The following is a 20,346-nucleotide window of genomic DNA, read 5'->3' on the forward strand; positions in this document are numbered from 1 at the left end:
GGAGGTGTTGACTTGTTTATTTTTATTTCAAGTTTTAAAAATTAATGAATGTCAAATATTGAAATATACATCACATCAATATATAGAATATTGAACTATATTGTTAAATATTAAAATATATTATTATTGATTTTTAACCTTTTATTTCTCCAATCTCTCAAGTCACAGGACATCACAGTCATTTTAAAAGTTATGTGAGTAGGTGGGTTAGACTATCTGTGAATTTCCTTTCAGGGCAGGAAATGGAGACATTACAAAATACTTATTACCAATTGGGGTGGTGGGTCTGGCAGAGTTGCAAAATACTGTGCTAAATGATTCTGAGTTAGCCACAATTGCCTTTCTTTTGATATTCTTATTCTTTCCTTATTTTTATTTTCTAATCTCTAAGCAACATTTTGAAACTGCAGGGAAATTTAATTGGGTCTAGTGATGCTTCTGGTTGATATTTGTAAAGAGATGGGAGGAGCCTCAGAAGCAGGGGTGGGAGGGAAGAGTCCCCCCACTCTCTTTGCGGGGGTTGCTTTCCAGTTTTGTCCGTACTCCCTCCTGCCCTGAACTTGTGCTGTGTCCAAAGCTTTTACCACACACCGTTTCCCCCAAGTCCTGTTTTGCTCCCCTCGGCATGGGGCCCTGCTTCATCCGCATCTTGACTCTCAGCTGCTATCACTATGCAGGATACACAGTAGGTGCTCCGTGGATATGTATGCGTGCAACTGCCTGCCCTGTGCTTCTGAAATAGGGAGAGAAGTGAAGGGTCCACCTTAAGTCAGATACAATCAACATCCAACTTCCAGGTCATCTAGGAGTGGTCTGCACTGAGACCCAGGACACAGACCGGTGTGGCCTCCTCCAGGAACAGGTCTGGAGCACAGCTCCTTTAGCGCTTAGGAAGACTCTGTGTGGCTTGGCCATGTAGGACTCCATGATACAGTTCCCGTGTACAGATTACCTGTTCAAAGGTGCTTTTCACATCCCTTATCCCATTTTTGCCTTCCAACAATGCAGGTAAATAGATAGAGCTCTCCTATCTCCCCATTTTTCAGATGACAAAACTGAGGCTCAGAGAGGCTCATGAACATGTCCAAAGTCACACGGTTAGCAGGTGGAGCAGCCAGGATTTAACCCGGAGTCCTGCTGACGAAACCCTGTGCTGTACAGCTGTGAGAGCTTTAGGAGAGGACAGGAGGAAGGCTCCAGAAGGTCATTTAGTGGCCTTATTGAATGAAGAAAGAAAAAAGATAAATATGTCCAAAGGAAGAACTTTGGCCTCCTCTCCTTATAAGGGAGCAGTTCATTGGCTGAGTTGTTTTTAAGACTGGGGAGCTAACATTTGTAAAGGCTTCATCATGGGTTTGACGGTTGGGTAGATGCTCACTTGCTCTTCTGACGCCACCGGCCTTTGGGATTGGGCTGGAAGTCTAGAAAGATTCCTAATTCTTGCTGGGCCTGGCAGGCCACTCCTGCCCCATGCAGGTGCAGATAGAATGGGCAGTGGTGGGAACAGCCAGCATTGGCCTCTTCCGATTCCACAGCAGGGCAAGGGAGTTTGGGAAAAGCTGAGAGATTTAATATAGACAGTAATTTGGAACATTGCCCAGGTTTCCTGAGAGTCTTAAAGTGACCAGGTTCCTGGTCATGTGATCAGGAACCAAGAAACACCATTCATTTAAACACAGGAGAGTGGAATAGTCCTGGGGTCCTGGAGTTGAGGCCAGAGGCTGGCCATGCTCAGTGCACCAGGAGGATGGCGTTAATATGAGACACCCAAACCTCTTTCTGCTGACTCACTGCAGACTGTGATGGAGAGGCAGGGGGCAGACAGACAGGCTTGAATGGCAGCTCCACCACTCACTTGCCAGGTGACCTTGGGCTGATCCCCTAACCTCTCTGGATGTCAGTGTCTCAATCTGTGAAATGAGAAAGGAGAATAGTAGCTATTTGAGTCATTATTAGCACTAATTAAGACAATCTCTGTAAACTGTTGAGCACTGGAATTACTAATACACTTAATACATATTATTACTATTTTTGCTGGTATTACTTAGGGGATGGACTTGCTCAGATACCAAGTTGCCTCTCTCTGCATCCAATGTCATATTCATGCAAAATCCTGCCTCCAGTGGGCATTAGCCTGGTAGCTCAGAGCACAACACTTCCTGGTGTTGGGCTTTGGGTGGCAAAGTTAAGCTCTCTAGGCTTCAGGGGCCTCATTTGCAGGACGTGGCTGATAACAGTCCAGCCCCACAGAGTTGTTGTGAAGATGGAGTCAATGCCTGGGAGGCCTTTGGGCAGTCCTGGCATACAGAAGACAGGCAGTGCTCGCAAGCTCTTGTAAGATGGCAGGTGTGAGCGAGCAGGTCTGGCTTCTAGTCCAATCACCAACACATGTCCCCAGGCGAGCCACTTAGCTCCCTTGAGCCTCTGTTTTCTTCATCTCTAAAGTAGCAATAAGAATCCCCGTGGTATAATTTTGGAAGGATTTCATGAAATTAAAGATATAAAGAGTACTCTCTGGGGCTGGGCCCACTGTGGATATTCAGTTAATTTTAGTTTCTGCCCTTCTTCCTTCTCTCCTTAGCCACTCCTCCCTGGCCGTGGTGGCCAGCAGGGTTGTTCCATAGCCAGGGAGTCACTTCATTTCAGTGACATGGGGAATAAGGCTGTGGGAAAACAGGTCTGCTGGGGAAGGTAGGTGCCCTGGCAAGAGAAGCGTCAGTGTCCTAGGTGATGTTTGTGGCCCCAGGAGGAAAACCCCTTTCTAGCTGAATCAGATCACTCACTGGCCCACTTCCAAAAGGCAAGGGAGGGTAAAAAAAACAAAAACAAAAACAGAAAAACCACAGGTGCAGACCATTCCTATGGGATAAGAGGGGAAACCTGTATTCACTGAAATGGGAAGGATGCTTACACACTCACTGACACCCCACTTCTTACCAATGTACACACATGCATCTAGCACACTGGTGGAGGATGTGGATTCTGGGGCAAAGATAATGGGGTTCAAATCCTGATTTTTCTGTTTACTAGCTATCTGACCACAGAAGAGGCATTCACCCTCTGTGTGCCTCAGTATTGGCGTCCGTATAGGGATAATGGGACCTATCCCATAGGGTTGTGGGGAACATTATATGAACTGATACTAGCAAAGCTCTTAATGGTGTATCTGGCACATACTACACATCCCATAGTAGTTTTTAAATAAATACTCCTACTAGGAGGTAGGCATTATTGCCATCTTCACCATTTTATGGGTGAGGAAACTGTCACAGAGACACTAATTAATTTGCTCTAGGACCCTGAACTAGTGAATATTAGGGCCAGGATTCATAGCCTGCAGGCTGGTCCAGAGCTCATAGGTGAACTCTTGCCATCCCACTTACACTTGGGACTTGGTGAAAGACAACTCAAGAAGCCTGCTGCAAATCGCAGTGCAAAATCTTCGCCAGGGACCATTGCCCTTATCACAAAAAAGACCAGGTTTGGTTCTGGAGATCAAAATAGGTCATTCTTCCTCTTTGAAGCCCCTGAATACCCTCATATTCCTTACAGATTGCAGATGTTAAGTCATATACTGGTCAAAAGACTGTGCCTGAGTCTGATAATGAACAAAATCTCTAATGGTGTGAAATTGTCACGATGAGTGTGTTTGCTCTTTAATTTACTCATTTTCCCATTTACTTAACCCATATTCATTGAGCTGTGTCTGGGGCAGCTGTGTGCCTTGGCCTGGGTGAACAGAGGAGAGGTGCCCTCTTTTTCCCTGTGGACTCAACCCAGTGGGGTGACCAGCATACCACTGATTAGAGGTTCTAACAATTGACAAAAGGAAGGTCTGTACCTGGTGGCCTGGGAATTCAAAAAAAAGAAGACCTAAGTCTGCCTGGGAGAACCATGACAGTGGTAGAAAACAGAACGTGTTGAGTTGATATTTGAGGGTCAAAAAGGAATCTTCCAGACAGGAGTAGGCAGAAGGAAGGCTTGGAGGTGTGTTCAGGGAGTAACAGATATTCCTGGAGGCATTGGGGAGCTGGAGGAGATGAGAGTGAAGAGGAAGGCAGGCTCAGCCTGCACAGGAGGGAGTTGAGAGCTGATATTCGGCTCTGGCATAATTTCTCTGCCAGCAGTGGGGACTGAGTGGGATGTGGGAGCAGAAAGGCAGGAGGAGGTGAGGCCTAAATGCAGAAACCTGGCAAAGAGCATTTGCTGGCAGTTCAGGCAGAAAATGAAGGATGTCTAAATGAGGGAGGTGGCAGTAGGGACGAAGAGACATGGAGCAGGTGTGAATGGTGACCAAGACAGAGGAGATGAACCCTGCAGGAAGGCCACCAGGTGGCTGGCTTGGGATGGCTGGGTGGCTGGTGGTACTGATCCTTGTGCCTGGGGGACTGAGGCAGGGGTGGCAGATACTAAGTTCAGGCCTGGATGGTGGGCTTTGAGGTGAAGAGACCAGGTGGTAACTAATTGGCTTTAGAGATGAGAAGAAGCTCGAGTGCCTGAGCTGGACATCAAGCTACACGAGACATTCATGCTTAGGTGTCTGTTAAAACTGAGAGCAGATGGGCTCATCCAAGTAGAGGGCAGGGCAGAGAGGAAGGGGAGCAGGCCCAGGCCAGGCCCTGAGAGCTTGACAGGTCCAGGGAAGGGGAGAGGAGGAGGGCCCAGTGTGAGTGAGAAGGAGACGCCCACAAGCAGGCATGCTCAGTCGTCCCGAGGCTGGGCAGGTGCCCACCACGGCTCCACTTTCCTTCTCCCAGGCCCGCGGTGTCCGCTGCCATTCAACGCGTCAGAGGTGGTTGGTGGAACAATCCTGTGTGAGACAACCTCGGGCCCCACAGGGGCTGCCATCCAGCAGTGCCAATTGCTGTGCCGCCAGGGCTCCTGGAGCGTGTTTCCACCAGGGCCATTGATATGTAGCCTGGAGAGCGGACGCTGGGAGTCACAGCCGCCTCAGCCCCGGGCCTGCCAACGTGAGTGGCATCAGAGCATCTATCCTGCACCCCGCTCCCTCTCAGGGCTAGGGCTGGGACCGAGATATGGAGGTGTGGCTGCTCCATTTCCCCACCCAAATGTAGCATGTTCGTGATATGCCAGGTGGCACCAAGAGATGAGAGAGAGTCCCATGGAGCATTTTCTAGAAGGAGCAGATGTCCTTCACAGACCCCTGGAGTTAGGCTTTCTTTGTCCCTTCTCTGGAACCATCTGCGCCTTGAGAGAAGTGCCATTCTTCCAACTTTCTTGGGATGTCTTGGATTCAGGAAAAATACTGGGCAGGTCAGTGCTTCAACAGCTGGATAGGTGGCTCACATGCTCAGCAGCTCTGACATGCTCAGAGCTGCTCTCCCGGCCTCTGAGTGACCCTGCCCCATCAGCCTCTCCCCAAGACCACCTGGACTTCCAGGGCTAATGCCTGGCTTAGCAGGAGGCCCTGGACTCTGCTCCAGGTAGGGCATCAGTCCTGATTGCTGGAACTTGTGTAAGTTTCGGCCCCCTTTCCCAGTGCTCTGACCAGAGCTCCTTTTGCCTTGTCACACACTGAACCCACTCTGGGACCTGGCACTTGGTCCACCCGGTGCAGTGGGAAGGGCATCTGGGAGAGAGACCAAGATTCTGGGACTGTCACAAGGCTCTGGGTGGATGCCAGAGTGTCAAGGAGAGCATTTGTTGCAAAGCACTCTGGGTTATAGAGGGTCCCCATCCAGAAAATTCAAAATGTGATTTGAATAAATAATGGCCTGTCACTTTGACTATGCTGAAATCAAGACCAGGATGGTCACAATTGACCCTAGAGCAAAGGACTTTGGGGAAAAGAGGCACAGATCTTGAGCTCCTGAAGTTGAATACAGGCTGCTGTGCATGATTGTTCAGGTTGTGCACTGAACAACCTTAGAGAATACCATTCATTCCCATCATCTATGATGTCTATTCTTAACCTGAAAAACCGTACAGAGTGGCCCTGTCTGTATGCAAGATGGCATGGAAGATTTTCCAAGAAGAATGTCCAGGACCTCAAAATGTAAAGCACCCTGGTTTGGAGGATGAGGCAGGACTGAGCTTTCTGTGAGGGTGCTCAGTAATTTCAGAGACAAGCTGTTATGCTGGAAAGTACTTAGACTCAGAATGGCAATGCAAAATGGCAGTGCTTGTGTGTTTCGAGCTCAATGAGGAAGGGTTATTTTTGCAGAGGAAATCCCAAACAAAGAAAATAACTCCACAGGCCTGTTGCCTCTGTCTGCTGACCTCTGGTGCTTGCCTGCAGGGCCCCAGCTGTGGCAGACCATCCAGACCCAAGGGCACTTTCAGCTCCAGCTCCCGCCGGGCAAGATGTGCAGTGCTGACTATGCGAGTTTGCTGCAGACTTTCCAGGTTTTCATATTGGATGAGCTGATGGCCCGCGGCTTCTGCCAGATCCAGGTACATGCCTGGCCTTCCCCACAGTGAGGGCTTGGACTGAACTCAGGGTTACCGTGTCAGAAAACCTGAGGGCTCACATTAACCTGAGGGTTTGAGTTCAACCCTCACTATTTTATCAATGTGCAAAAACAAACAAACAAAATACCCAGAAATGGGAAGTAGTTTGGCCAAGGTTAATTACATAGCAGCAGAGGCAGAATCCATACCCATCTCATCATTGGCCATTCTTTCTACATAAAGATGTCAAACAGTTACTGAGCACTTAATATGGGCATGCTTTGGTATAAATTAGCTAATGCAATCCTCATAGGGACTTTATTATTATTGCTATTGTGCATATGAGGAAAATGAAGACCAGATAGCTGAAAGACTTGTTCCAGAGTCATACAACCAGGAGAAGGTAGGGCCAGGCTGGCTGACTTGATCCCAGAGCTGTGATCACCTTTTAGCACCTCCACCACCCATAGAGAAAGAGCTTGGGAACATGGGCCAGGAAGGCTAAAACCTCACAATGTACTCTGCGCACCACAGTGTTAGATGTGTTTCTTAACAAAACTGAGAGGAGGCATTATGGATCCTCCCCAGAAGAAGAATATTGCATGCCACCTGGAAAGGCATCCTACCATATAAAATAGAGTTTTTCAGCTGTGTAATATTTAAGGGCTTTGGTTATTTGAAGTCACAAGTGTTTAAAGAAGGAGTCTTTAAATGTTGCTTAGTTAAATAAATCATTTTTTCTGCTCAAAGTTTGCTAAATCATCAGAGCAACTCATTTTTGGGACCTCATGTTAAGAATTTTGGAGAACATTAGGGTTGAGTATCATGTAAATTATTTTAAAAAATAAAAAAAGAATTTTGGAGAACACACTTTTTATAAAACAATACACAGAGATTACTGATGTTAAAACAGAGGCATGAATAGACTTTGTCCTTTTATTCAAGGAAATATGCTCACAACAGTGTCAGTGATACCTATTAATTATTGGGTGTCGTATTTGTGGTGCCACGCTAGAAGCTCTACATTCCTTACCTGTAATCATCACAGCACCCTGCTTGGTGGGTATCAGTAGCCTTCAATTTACAAGTGAATTAACTAAAGACATAGGTGAGTTAGTAGTCCACCATTTCTCATCCCTTCATAAGTCCAGGTCTATCTAGACCAAATTCATTCATTCATTTATTCATGCACTCATTCACTCATTCTTACATTTAACAAATATTTGAGTGCCTATTACAGGCTAGGCACGTATTTAGGCACTGAGGATTATTGAAGGTAAATAAAGCCAATACTAGTTAAAGTGGTCAGGACAGATTTTAATCAGGAGTATATTATTGCAGTGGGGAAAAGAGTTCATCATGAACTGAACTCAACTTCAGTTTGTGCAGAGGTGACTGGGCATTTTAAAAGGAGAATGAGGGAATGGGGGTGGTAAACAGGGGTTCAGTAGCATCAGGAAAGCACAAAATTAAAAAAAAAAACAGGAAAGGGAGTTAGTCCAAGTAAAACCCATCCAGCTTTGCTAACTGGTGCTATTGCAGCCTCCCACAGAGGCTGGAGACAGGGGCCCCATCTTCAAGTGTTTGCTGGAACTAATAGTGAATTCTCTTGGCAGCCTTGAGTTTTCTAGACAGCCACTTTAAGAGGGGCTAGGGTCTTCCCAGGGGTCTGGCCTTAAGCTGTTAGAAACAATGTTAGTGCTTGTTCAAGTCTTTTGATGTCAAGGCTGAGGTCTAGTAGAGGGCTCAGAGGAGCCTGGCTAGAGTTTGGTTCATGACAGAGTCTTCAGGATGCAGCAGTTAACGAGATCACCTCTTTGCTCTTTGGGGAGATGACACTAAACAAGTACCTGTCAGGTAAAGGTAAGAGCTAAGAGGGGAAATAAAGCAGGTCGGGCCTTGCTTGAGAGGGACGATGGTGAGATGAGAGGGGTTTTTTACAGAGAAAGGTCAGTAAGAGGCCCCCAAGAGGTGCTATTGAAAGGGACGGGACACAGGAAGGGGAATACCATACTCTGGGGACTGTGGTGGGGAGGGGGGAGGGGGGAGGGATAGCATTGGGAGATATACCTAATGCTAGATGTCGAGTTAGTGGGTGCAGCGCACCAGCATGGCACATGTATACATATGTAACTAACCTGCACAATGTGCACGTGTACCCTAAAACTTAAAGTATAATAAAAAAAAATAAATAAATAAATTAAAAAAAAAAAAAAAAAAAGAAGTAAAAAAAAAAAAAAGAAAGGGACGGGAGTGAGGTAAGGCTGAGGGCCTGTGAGTTCTGGGGGAGAGGAACCTCTGCAGAGGAAATAGAAGGTCAGAGTTGCTGTGATGGGCACATACTTAGTGTGAGCCATAAAATTGAGGGAACCAGTATGAGTGAGCAAAGCAAAAGAGGGAACTGCAAATTGGGGTGTGCATGTTGAAAATGGCTCAAGGCCTTGCTGGCTGTGGCTAGGATGGTGAGTTTTATTCTGCATGTGATGGGACATCACTGAAGTTGAGAAAGTGACAGGATGATGGGAGTTTTACAGTCTTCTCCAGCTGCTGTGTAGAGGGTAGGCTTTGAGGGGTTCAAGGTAGGAGCAGGGGTCCTCACTGCAGCCTGGGGCCAGGTGGCAGTGCAGAACATGAGAAGCAGCAGGAATCTTGACATATTGGGACCAAAGAGCCTACAAGACTGGGTAGTAGTTAATGTGTCGTGGGAAGATGGAGGTGTTGAGGATGACTAAGGTTTTGGATGCAGGGAATGGCTGAAGACATGTGTTTCAAACATAGGGAAATTAAATCCCATGCAGAAAGGAGTAAAATGTTCTGGAATCCAGGGGACTAGAGAGCTGAGGACCATGCTGAAGACAGAGATAGGGTCAGGAGGAAGCTGGGCAGGGACCTAGTCCTAATGACTTCCTAAACAAGGTGTCAGGGTATGACCATAAGACAGAGAGCTTCTAAGGTCAGAGCTTCTAAGAAGGGAGTCTTATTCTTCAGAAGGAGGAGATGATACATAGACTTTCAAGTCAGATGGATCTGGCTCCAAACCTTGGCTCCAGCACTCCTACCAGTGTGACCTGGGCCTTTCCCAGGCTTGGTAAGCCTCAGTCAATCATCTGTGAAATGGGGTTAGGAGAACCCACCTTGGAGGGTCAGTTTAAGTGAGATGACATACAAATCCAAAGCTTTTTCTCTTTACCCTCTGCTGAAAGCTAAGGAGGTTCTGGGGTTAGTGGAGTTTTCAATCCCGGCTCTACCACCTACTGGCTATGGGATCCTAGGCAGTTTCTCAGCCTCTCAGAGGCAAATTCTGCATTTGTAATGTAGGGTAATGAGAGTCCCAACTCCAAAGACTTGTTTTGGAGATTAAACTAGCTAATATGTTTAAAGCAATTCACACAGGGCCTGATGAATAACACATGTTCAAAAATCGTGCCACAGTGCCTTCTGAGAATACTAAGCCCTTGGCACACAGCAGGATCTCATTAAATGACAACTATATGAACACCCACATCCACTTTCTCACCTTCACCAGGGGTGTGGCACTGGGTATGGCACACAGTAAGGTCTGGGTGCCAGGGCCATTGGGATGGATGGCATGCTACATTCAGGCTTCGTATGCATTGGATCCCCGGGGCTGGCTTTCAGGGCCCTGTCTGCATTCTGAAGAAGGTAGTTGAGGCCTTTTGTGGTGAAGGCTGAGGGCCAGGGCCACATGAACTCTGAATTACTCATTGGTGACAGAGTTCACTTTCCTTCTAAAACCCTCCAGTCACTCTCTAGGCACCCAAGCTTTTGATAAACTGACTTCCCCTTGGGCTTTATGTAAACTCTCTTGGAATGTTACCTTTTGCCATCATCTGAATGCTTGTGTCCCCCCGAAATTCATATCCAAACCATAATCCCCAACATGATAGTATTAGGGAACTTTGTGTTAGGTCATGAGGGTGCAGCCCTCATGAATGGGGTTAGTGTCCTTATAAAAGAGACCCCAGAGAGATCCTTGCCCCTTCCACCGTGGACACAGTGAGAAGACAGACATTTATGAAGAGAACCTTCACCACGCATGGCTGACATCTTGATCTTGGACTTCTCAGCCTCCAGAACTATGAGAAATAAAGTTCTGTTGTTTATAAGACACACAGTCTGTGGTATTTTGTAATGTTCATCCAAATGCACTAAGACACCCTTTGAAAGGGGCTGATATGAAGAGGGAGAGATGAAGCTTGTGTTCAACCCTGGACCAAAGCCTGGCACCATCCTTGGGCTAACAGGCCTCACAACCATCTGTCTTTCTCCCTAACCCTGAGGAGCCTGCAGTACATCACTCACAGAAATTCAGTGGGCACAACTCAGCCACACTTAGGCTGGGAGGAGAGACCAGGCTGCATAGCCAACATTGAGGAGCTGGTGGATGCTATAGGGGTTCGGAGATGTCCTGCTGAATATATGTATGGTGAAGACATTTGCAGAGTTGGCTAAAGTTGTTTCACCAGTGAAGTATGGTGACTGGGCTTTTGATGCATGGAGCCCTGCTCTTCCTCCACTTATACTTCTGTACACCATGTGACCAGGGCAGGTTGTTTAACTTCTCTGAAACTTGTTTTCCTCAGATGTGGAAAAGGGGGTCACTATTCCTTGACCCCCTGAAGTAGGGTTGGTGGAGGATTGAAGGAAGTAACATAAGCCAAGTTCTGGTTCCTGGTGTGGACCCAACAAAACTAACTTTCTACTCTGTGTTCTTGAGCTGAAAGTGTCCGTCTTCTTGTAGGTGAAGACTTTTGGCACCCTGGTTTCCATTCCTGTCTGCAACAACTCCTCTGTGCAGGTGGGTTGTCTGACCAGCGAGCGTTTAGGAGTGAATGTTACATGGAAATCACGGCTTGAGGACATCCCAGTAGCTTCTCTTCCTGACTTACATGACATTGGTATGTTTTTCTGTGGTAGTACCTAGAATAAGCTATGCAGCCTCTCTGAGTCTCAGTTTTCTCATCTGCCAAATGGAGCTGGTGAAGAAGCCCATGATGTCTTCTTGTGAAGACTATGGGGAGAGCTAATTATTTAAAAACATATAATAATCAATAGACTTCTTGCCAATCATTTACTAGAGTTAAATAATGTCAGCAAAGAGCCTGGTTCTGTGTCGTGAACATCTGCTAATACTTCTCTTGATTTTCTGCGTGCAGAGAGGTGAAACAGAATGTGTGAAGGGGATAGCAGGGTGGGCTGGGGAAGTCTTTATTGGTTTTTAACTTATGTCTCGTCTGTTTCCAATTGTAAAACGTTTCAGACCACTTACACCATTTAAAACAAGGCAGTCACGATATGGATGAGTCAACAGAGGAGAGAGAGAAGAATGGATTTTATGATACCTACTGTGGGCATGTGCCATGTTCAGCTCTGAGCTTTCTGGTAGAGTAGGAAAGAGCCCGTACATTTCTGACCAGAGAATGGGAGGCAAGTCCATTCTCTCTTCCACCATCCAGTGGCCAAACATCCAGGGGCAGGATTGGCTGGAGTTTGCCCTCTGTTCTATGAGGAAGAACTTCTGGAAAACATTGCCAGGAAGGAGGCTGCATCTGTCATTCACTAGTTCTCAGGATAATCATCCTCTAAATAATAATTCAGAAGAATTATGAATTCTCCAGGAGCCCCAGCATTGTGAATTAGGGGTCCCCTTCCATCTTTCTCCAAAGAGAGCCTGGATAATGTGGGTATGTTTGGAGCCGCAAAAACATGAGATGTTTGCTTGTTTCAATGGTGAGGCAGTGAGACTGTGATTGGAGACCATGGGCTGGCTCTACAGTAGCCTGTTACAGCCGAAATGTTTGCTATGTGCACGGATCTGCCCCAGCTCCTGGCATGGTGCTCGCCTGCTTTCTTCCTAGGAACTACTTACCATTTGACAACTGGAGACCTCTCGGTGTTTAGCTAAACACTGAGGCAGAAGGCCCTGTTGCCTCTTCAAGGCTTTGCTTTCTTTTTAAGTGGCCACTTCACACACATTCTCTCCTAGGACCCTTACCAACTGCAAAGAAAGCCATTCCCAAGCCATTTTTCAGATGGGAAAACTGAGGCTCAGAGGTGTTCAGTGCCTCAATGAGGGTTGAGGCGGATGAGTATCTGAATCTTGAACCTTAGACTAGTGACCGAAGACCTGATATCCTATGTTAATACGGGTTGCATTGGTGCCACAGAAATGGCAAGAGCCAGGAAATCTGGGTTGGAGTCCCTACTTGTGCTTCTGATTCCTGGGTGACCCTGAGCCAGTTCATCCCCTTCTCTGGGCCTCAGTTCCTCCCTCTGTAAAATGAGACACCACATGATGCCTATGTCTCATTCCAGTCTGGATATTCTAGGCATCCTGCCCTGCTTAATCCTCCCTGGCCCTAGCAGAGTACAGTGGGGGTGACCTCTACCTTATCCTGTGTCTTACAGAGAGAGCCTTGGTGGGCAAGGATCTCCTTGGGCGCTTCACAGGTCTGATCCAGAGTGGCTCATTCCAGCTTCATCTGGACTCCAAGACGTTCCCAGCGGAAACCACCATCCGCTTCCTCCAAGGGGACCACTTTGGCACCTCTCCCAGGACATGGTTTGGGTGCTCGGAAGGATTCTACCAAGTCTTGACAAGTGAGGCCAGTCAGGACGGACTGGGATGCGGTAGGTCCACTCTCTCCCTGGATATCTCCTGTGGAGCCATGTGAGGCTTTAGGAAAGGCCACCTCAGCACTGGAGAGAGGCTACTCTGGACATCCAGGGCTGAGAACCATCCATTTAGTTAACGAGCAAAAGTTTTCAATCATCTACTGTGCATGGGTGTATAGTCTCCATCTGCTAGGTGGCATGGCAGAAGGAGGAGCCCCATATTTGCAGTGATTCTTTCTGTTGGTTATTGATAAGCTTGGGCCCTGGGCCTGGCCTGCCCTGTCATTGTGATGAAGGCTAACATCCATTTGTATCCTGGGCGCACATTTCTCAGTCTGGCTGTGGCAATGTTACTCACCACAATTTCCAAATGGTCATTCATCAGCCCAGGGCTTTAAAACTCAGGGAAAATGGTTCCTGATTGAGGTTCACTTGGGTTGCTCTTGCCTCGCCTGTGAGTAGTTTGGGGGCCATTTTTAATGGGAAAGTGATGCAGATTCCTTTAATGGAAGTTGCATTAGTTTCCTGTTGCTACCATAGTAAATGACCAAAAATTTTGTGGCAGAAAACAATACAGATGTATTATCTTACATTTCTATAGGTTTGGATTACAATGCGGGCATCACTGGGCTAAAACTGAGCTGTTGGCAGGGCCTGCACTCCTCCCGGAGGCCCCTGGGGAAATCTGTTTCCTCATCTTTTCCACTTTCTTGAGGTTGTCTGCATTTCTTGGCTGGTGGCTTCCTTTCTTGCTCACCAAACCAGCAATGTTTCAGCTCTCTGTCCCCTCTTCCCTGGTCACATCTTCTCTGACTCTGTTTTACCTCCAAGGACCTTAGAACTACACACAGCTGCATGATTCAGGATACTCCCTTATTTTGAGGTCAGCCAATTAGCGACCTTAATTCCATCTACACAGGTAATTTCCCTTTGTCATGTAACCTAACATATTCACAGATTCTGAGGACTGGGATATGGATATCTTTGGGGGGACCTTTGTCATGTCTACCACTGAAGATTCAAAGGTCTCCTGATGAGAAGCCTTCCTCCTGTGTGGGGTGAGATAGAAAGACATTTTTATGGAGCTAAAGAAAGAGAAGATGTTTCTCAGTTATTTTTTTCAATTATTTATGTTGGTCGCAACATAAAAGCCAAATGGCCTTTCCTTTTCTGAAATCTATGCCAAATTGTAAACTCCGCATTGGATTTAAGATGCAGCTAAATCCTAACACAGAAAACAGAAAGACAACCACTTCCCACTAGCATTTATGGAGAATTCTGCAGTTCAAGTGCACTTGCACAAACATTTAACTCTCACAATAGCCCCTGGTGGCAGATCCTTTCCTCATTTGACAAAGAAGCTGGGGTTCAGATTAAATGAGATGGGGCATCTGTCATGCCTGGGGTGGGGCTGACACACAGGAGGGACTCTAGCTCACCTAACTGATTAATAGAGGGCGAGTAAGCCCAGGTCCTCTGGGACCAGAGCCTGTGATCTTTCTTTCTATTCCATCAGAGCTGCCCAAACCAAGGGGACAAGAAACAGAAGCAGGAGTGGATGGTGCCACCCCAGGGTGGGTGAAATAGGGTTGCAGAGAGGGAGAGTCACACAAACAGCACCTGCCCCATGTTCACAGACTTTATTGTGAAGAGCCCTTGGCTTCAACGCCAGATGCTGAACTAGCAGGGGTGTACTGGTGTATGTGGTGTGTGTGTATGAGTGTGTGTGTGTATGTGTATTGGTGTATGTGTGTCTATGTGTGTGGTGTGTATACATGTGTCTGATGTACATATGCATATGTGTGAGTGTGTTTTTGTTTTTGTCCGTATGCATGTGTGTGATGTGTCTATGTGTGTATGCACATGTGTATGTTGTGTGTGTGTGTGTTGGGAGCAGGGGCTGCAGGAGCCTGCTTTTCATAGCTGCCCCAGGTGATGTACCACATGGGTCTGGAAGCAGCCCCAGGAGGCTCCTTGGCCTCAGGGGTGCCCTCTGCAGCCAGAGAAGGAGGTAAAGGGAAGGCAGAGAACCTGCGTTGACTCTGTGCCTTCAAGGAAGTTCTGTCTCCTCTGAGTGTCTTCCTTTCCATCCCCCACAACACACAGGTAAAATAAAGGGGCTGGCCTAGAAACCTGGTTTCAAGATTCCTTCTAGGAAGCTCAATTATTAGTTCCTGTCAACAAGAAGATGGGAGGGGCCTCTCAGCTCAACTTTGCCTGAAGGGGAAAGAGTAGGGCCTGGGAATCAGCAGCTGGTGTCAGGGCACGGGGCTTCCGAGGGCCCCTGTGGGAGCCACAGGATGGGGCGTAGGGAAGAGACTGCATGGGAGACCTTGCCCAGGACACACCTGGGCTGGAACAGGACTCAGCAAACCTTTCCTGTAAAGGGCCAGATGGCGATGTTTTAGACATTGGGGGCCATACGGTCTCTGTCTCAGTGACTCAACTCAGCCATTGTGGGGAGAAACATATGGCTGTGTTCTAATAAAACTTTATTTACCACAACAGAAGGTGAGCTGAATTTGGCTCATGGACTGTGGTTTGCCAGTCTTGCTCTAGATAAACCTACACTCTATCTTCCAGCTGCTGTAGCCTTTAACTGACTCACAAAGACTTGTCAATCACACCACATGGCCCCATCCTCTTACTCCAAAGGGTTGGAAAGATCCAGAATGGAAGTCTCAAAAGCAGTACCAAAAGCCCTGAATTTTCTTTGGCATCAGTTCTAGTACCTGTCGCTCACTGAGTTTTTGATATTTGTGTGGCCTTACTAACAGTTTACTGTCCAGAGACTCAGGTGTTATTAATTCCGTCTTATGCATGAGGAACCGAGGGGCCTATAGTGCTACACAGCTTCAGGAAACTGCTCTGTGAAGTCAGGTGGACCCGGGTTCGAGTCCTAGCTCCAACACTTTCTCATTGTGGATCCTGGAGAAAGTCCATTATTCTCACTAGACATCTTCTGAAAAATAGGGATAATAATACTTATTGCCTGGGGTAATACCTATTGTTGTTTAGACAGCATGAAATAATGCAGAGCACAGCACTTAGTAAACTCTTGGCAAATGGTTTGTTGTGAAAGTTGGCAGTGCTGAGATCTAAATCCAACTCTGTCTGCCTCCAAGTTCTTTGTTCTGTCCTCTGCATCACACGTCTCCCTTCTCAACAAGGAGGTTCTTGGTGAAATCACACCTACTCATTTTTGTATCTATTCTTATTGGCACTTTTCCCTTGAAAACATATCTGGGACACGGCCTTGATGTTACAAGCAGAGTACTGTCCTGTGGCAATAAAGCAGGGTTCTCTGTGTCATGCTGGAGGAGGGCTAATCAGGATGGCCCCCTTGGAGGGCAGTGACTCAGAGGTCCAGTAGGAAAGTCCATCGCTCATGACTCATGTAGGCACAGCAGCCTTGATCCAGGGAATTGGTGACGGCCAGGGAGCAGAGACCTTATTTGCAGCCCTGATAGAGTCAGTTTTGTTCACCCTCTTGCCTGAAGGCCAGCCATATGGCTTCTCCTTGAAATTACCTGCTGGCAGACTTCATAGCAGATTAGTTTATGAAGGAGAATAACTGAGAAATTGTCTATATTTTTCATATTCCATTCTGGATGATATTAACTTTCACTCATTCACTATAATTTCTTCTAATAGAGCTGGTTCCCTATGGATTTTTTTTTGCTGAACGAATTATGCCTGCCTGCCTACCTACCTTCCTTCCTTCCTTACTTCTTTCCTTCCTTCCTTCTTTCCCTCCCTCCCTCCCTCCTTCCTTCCTTCCTTCCTTCCTTCCTTCCTTCCTTCCTTCCTTCCTTCCTTCCTTCGTTCCCTTACTTCCTTTTTTTCTTCTTTCCTGTCATCCATCCAAACTTTCAAAGTATTATATGCCATGTTACACAGTCAGGGAGGCAAAAAACAAAGCTCCACTCTCAAGGCACTCACAGCCTGGCTGGGGAGAGGTCAGTGAGTATTCAGCTGGACCATCCTGTGAAGAAGCCTGTTACATCACAGCCAGGGTGGTCAGGGCAGGTGTGCTGGGGTAGGAAATGCTGGCAGAAGTCTTGAAAGGTGAGGAGGAATCGTTGCTCAGACAAGAGCAGACAGAAGGTAGTGCATGTTTGTGCACGTATATGTGTGTGTGTGTGTGTGTGTTTATACCTGTGCTGAGGGTGCTAAAGTGAAGAAGAACATTCCAGAAAGATTGGTATAAATGCAGGGAGTCAAGAAGTTGCTGACTGTTTGGAAACAGTGCTCATAATTTGTACAGCTGGGGAATGGGGTGTGTGGGAAACGTGACAGGAAGTGGGGCCAGAGAGACAGGGACAGGCCAGGAGAGGCCTTGGAGCACAGCAAGGGGAGTGGGCTGGAGATGGGACCATGGAAGGATTTTAAGCTGGAGAGAGAGAGGCCCAGGTGTGGGCTTGAGCCACCTTCCGAAGGGGTGAAGGACATTTACGGTTCCTCACAGATGTCTTTCTTCAGCAGAAATGCGGCTGTCAATGTTGGGGGGTTTGTGGACAAGGGTTGGCAGGAGGGGTGGCCTGACCCTAAAGCTCTGTGAGACTCTCAAACTCAAATAGGTATAACTGTCTTATTTTATTAGGCTGGTGCAAAAGTAATTACGGTTTTTGCAATTTTTTTTTTTTTTTTTTTTTTTTTTTAAATTGCAAAAACCACAATTACTTTTGTGCCAGCTTAATATTAAGGAGGGGTCTGAGGCTAAAGGATTTTCCAGTGATTTTGAGGGATTTAACTGAGGGTCAGCACCTATTGGTGGCAGTGGACCCAATGGTCTTGAGAGAGCCCCTTCTCCTGAGGGAAGGTTGACAGTAAGGCAGCCGTGGTCTCATTCTGACTTAGAAACGTGCCCTTTTGGGTGGAAAAGACTTGACGTCAGAGATGGAGAGAACCGGTGGGAGGAAACAGCATGTGCATTCCCTGAGCACAGACGAGAGTCTGGGACCTGTAGGATTTGCAGCGGAAGTTAAGTTCTAGCTCTCTCATTTCTGCTAGTTGCCCGCACCTAGGCTTTTGGAGGCTGGGCAATGCAGGTTGGCCGAAAGTCTTTTGTTTTCCTTCAGCGGTGAATTTGGAGGCCACTTGAAAAAAGGCCACAGTTCTGGGGTTGAAATGCTAGAGATAATCATCACCAACTTGACTCATAGAAGTAATGAAACTCCACTCTCGGAGGGAGGATATTAATTGCTCTGGGCAGACCAAAAAACACACCGTTCAGTTTCCAAGATGTGGCTCGAGTTTCTAATTTACTCAGAAATGCCAACTACACACGTAGACCAGAGATAGTAGTTGCTAAATCAACATTGGCTCCATCTCAGCACGTCCCACTCATTGGTACTGACTTCTCTGCCAGAGGGAGGTGGCTGGATTGGTGGAAGGAACAAAGACTTTGGTTTGGAGAGAATGAATGGGGCTCACATCTCACCTCTGACACCTCACTGCTTGGCCATCCTTAACCTTAAACCTCAGTTCTCTCTAGTCTTATATGGAGATGATAACTTCCTCGTAGGGTTGTAAGAAAAACAGATTAAAATATCTGCACTGTGCTTGGCATATTCTATAATTTAATTTCCCACTGCCCTTTGCTGAAAAGCATACAAAGAAGTCATGCATGGATGTCTGAGGCTCAGCTTTCTCAACTGTGAAATGGGGATAAAATACAGACTTTCCATGGAAGTGATGTATTAATGTATGTAACAGGGCGATAGACTAAGTGCTGCCAGTATTGAGCAGGATTTTAGCTTCCACCTTTTACTGGGTAAAAGCTCACTTCTTCTGGAAGTTATTTGGCAAACTCTCAAGAACACAACTCTGAACCAAGAAACAAAGTAAAACAACCCCCCTCTTTATTTTACCCATATTTGAAATCCCTGTCTGACCCTCTCATCTCCTACAAGCATGTCACTTCCCGGACAGCAGGAAGCTCGCCTGACTTCTTCACAGCTGCTTCCCTGCTTCTTAGAGTCTGACACAGTAGGTTCTCAGTGGACATTTGTTAAATGAATGAGCTCTTGAACTGGTTTGAGGATTTTCTTTACCCTGTGTGTTCTGGGATTGTAACTGTGAAGCATGTGTCTTGATTTTTAACATCATTTCTCTGTTTTTTTCTAGTTAAGTGTCCTGAAGGAAGCTATTCCCAAGATGAGGAATGCATTCCTTGTCCTGTTGGATTCTACCAAGAACAGGCAGGGAGCTTGGCCTGTGTCCCATGTCCTGTGGGCAGAATGACCATTTCTGCCGGAGCTTTCAGCCAGACTCACTGTAAGTTCTGTGGGGTGCTTCTTTGAAAGAAAAGCGCTGCAATGAAATGGAACACAACAGGGTTTCCCAATCTCTGCACTATTGACATTTTGGGACAGATAATTCTTTGTGCAGGGTTGGCCTGTGCTTGGTAGGATATTTAGTAGCATTGGTAGCTCTCAGATGCCAGTAGCACCCCTCCCTAAGTTGTGACAGCCAAACATGTCTCCAGACATTGCCAAATGTCTCTTGGGTGGAAATGGCAGGGAGAGCAAAATTGCCTACCTGTGAGAACTATTGGGTACACAACATAATAATCAAAGGGGCCACCATCTTTGAATACTTACCTACTGCCAGGCCCTGGGCCAGGCATTTTACCTGTGTTGCCTCATTCAATGCTCCCAATACCTCTTCCAATATTAGTAGCCCAACTTTTACAGATAAGAAAGCTAAGACTCCAAGAAAAGAAAGTTAGTCAAAGTCACTCAGCTAATGGATGATGTAACTGGTCTTTGATCTTGGTTTTATCTGATTCTGAAACTTCTGATTTTTGTAAGTCAACCTTATCAGATTGAAAAATGGAAGATATTTTCCACCTATAGTCATTACTGCTATGTAGCTCATCTTCCTTCTCTGCTGCATGAATTTGCCTGGACTGTATGTACGTGTGGCCTTCCCATATGTCACGTGATTTCACTCGACCTACTTACTTAATAGTCCCCTGGGTATTGTTGGGTTTTTTTCCTAGCAAGGACCCATAACTTGCCTTGTTGTGCATCTCTTCTTGTTAGTCTGAAACTGTGTCAATGTGAAGGAAACTGTTGTGCTTACAATCTAAATAATTTCTAGAATTTTTGAAACAAGTCATCAGAAAAGATCAAGATACTTTCTTTGCTCAGGGCAGTTTCCTGGTCAGGAAAGCAGTAATAATAGAACAGTAATTCCAATAAAATAAAAGTAAAAGGAATTTTATAGGCTGAGAGTCTGGCATTCTTCCTGGAGAATAAACTCTTCACTGGGAAAATAGAGTGTCCTTGACAT

The 20,346-nt window shown here is 46.5% G+C and overlaps 1 protein-coding gene across 1 annotated transcript in view; it reads left to right on the plus strand.

Moving 5' to 3' along the window:
* TG (thyroglobulin) overlaps nt 1–20,346 on the plus strand; it is a 270,475-nt gene that overhangs the window by 35,259 nt on the left and 214,870 nt on the right. The window contains exons 17-21 of the mRNA XM_003830086.5: nt 4,758–4,970; nt 6,260–6,414; nt 11,174–11,330; nt 12,841–13,062; nt 19,177–19,326. Of these exons, the coding sequence (XP_003830134.3) occupies nt 4,758–4,970; nt 6,260–6,414; nt 11,174–11,330; nt 12,841–13,062; nt 19,177–19,326 (897 nt within the window). The remainder of the gene's footprint in view (nt 1–4,757; nt 4,971–6,259; nt 6,415–11,173; nt 11,331–12,840; nt 13,063–19,176; nt 19,327–20,346) is intronic.

This window comes from Pan paniscus, chromosome 7, assembly GCF_029289425.2.
Source record: "Pan paniscus chromosome 7, NHGRI_mPanPan1-v2.0_pri, whole genome shotgun sequence".
Classification (NCBI taxonomy): Eukaryota; Metazoa; Chordata; class Mammalia; order Primates; family Hominidae; genus Pan; species Pan paniscus.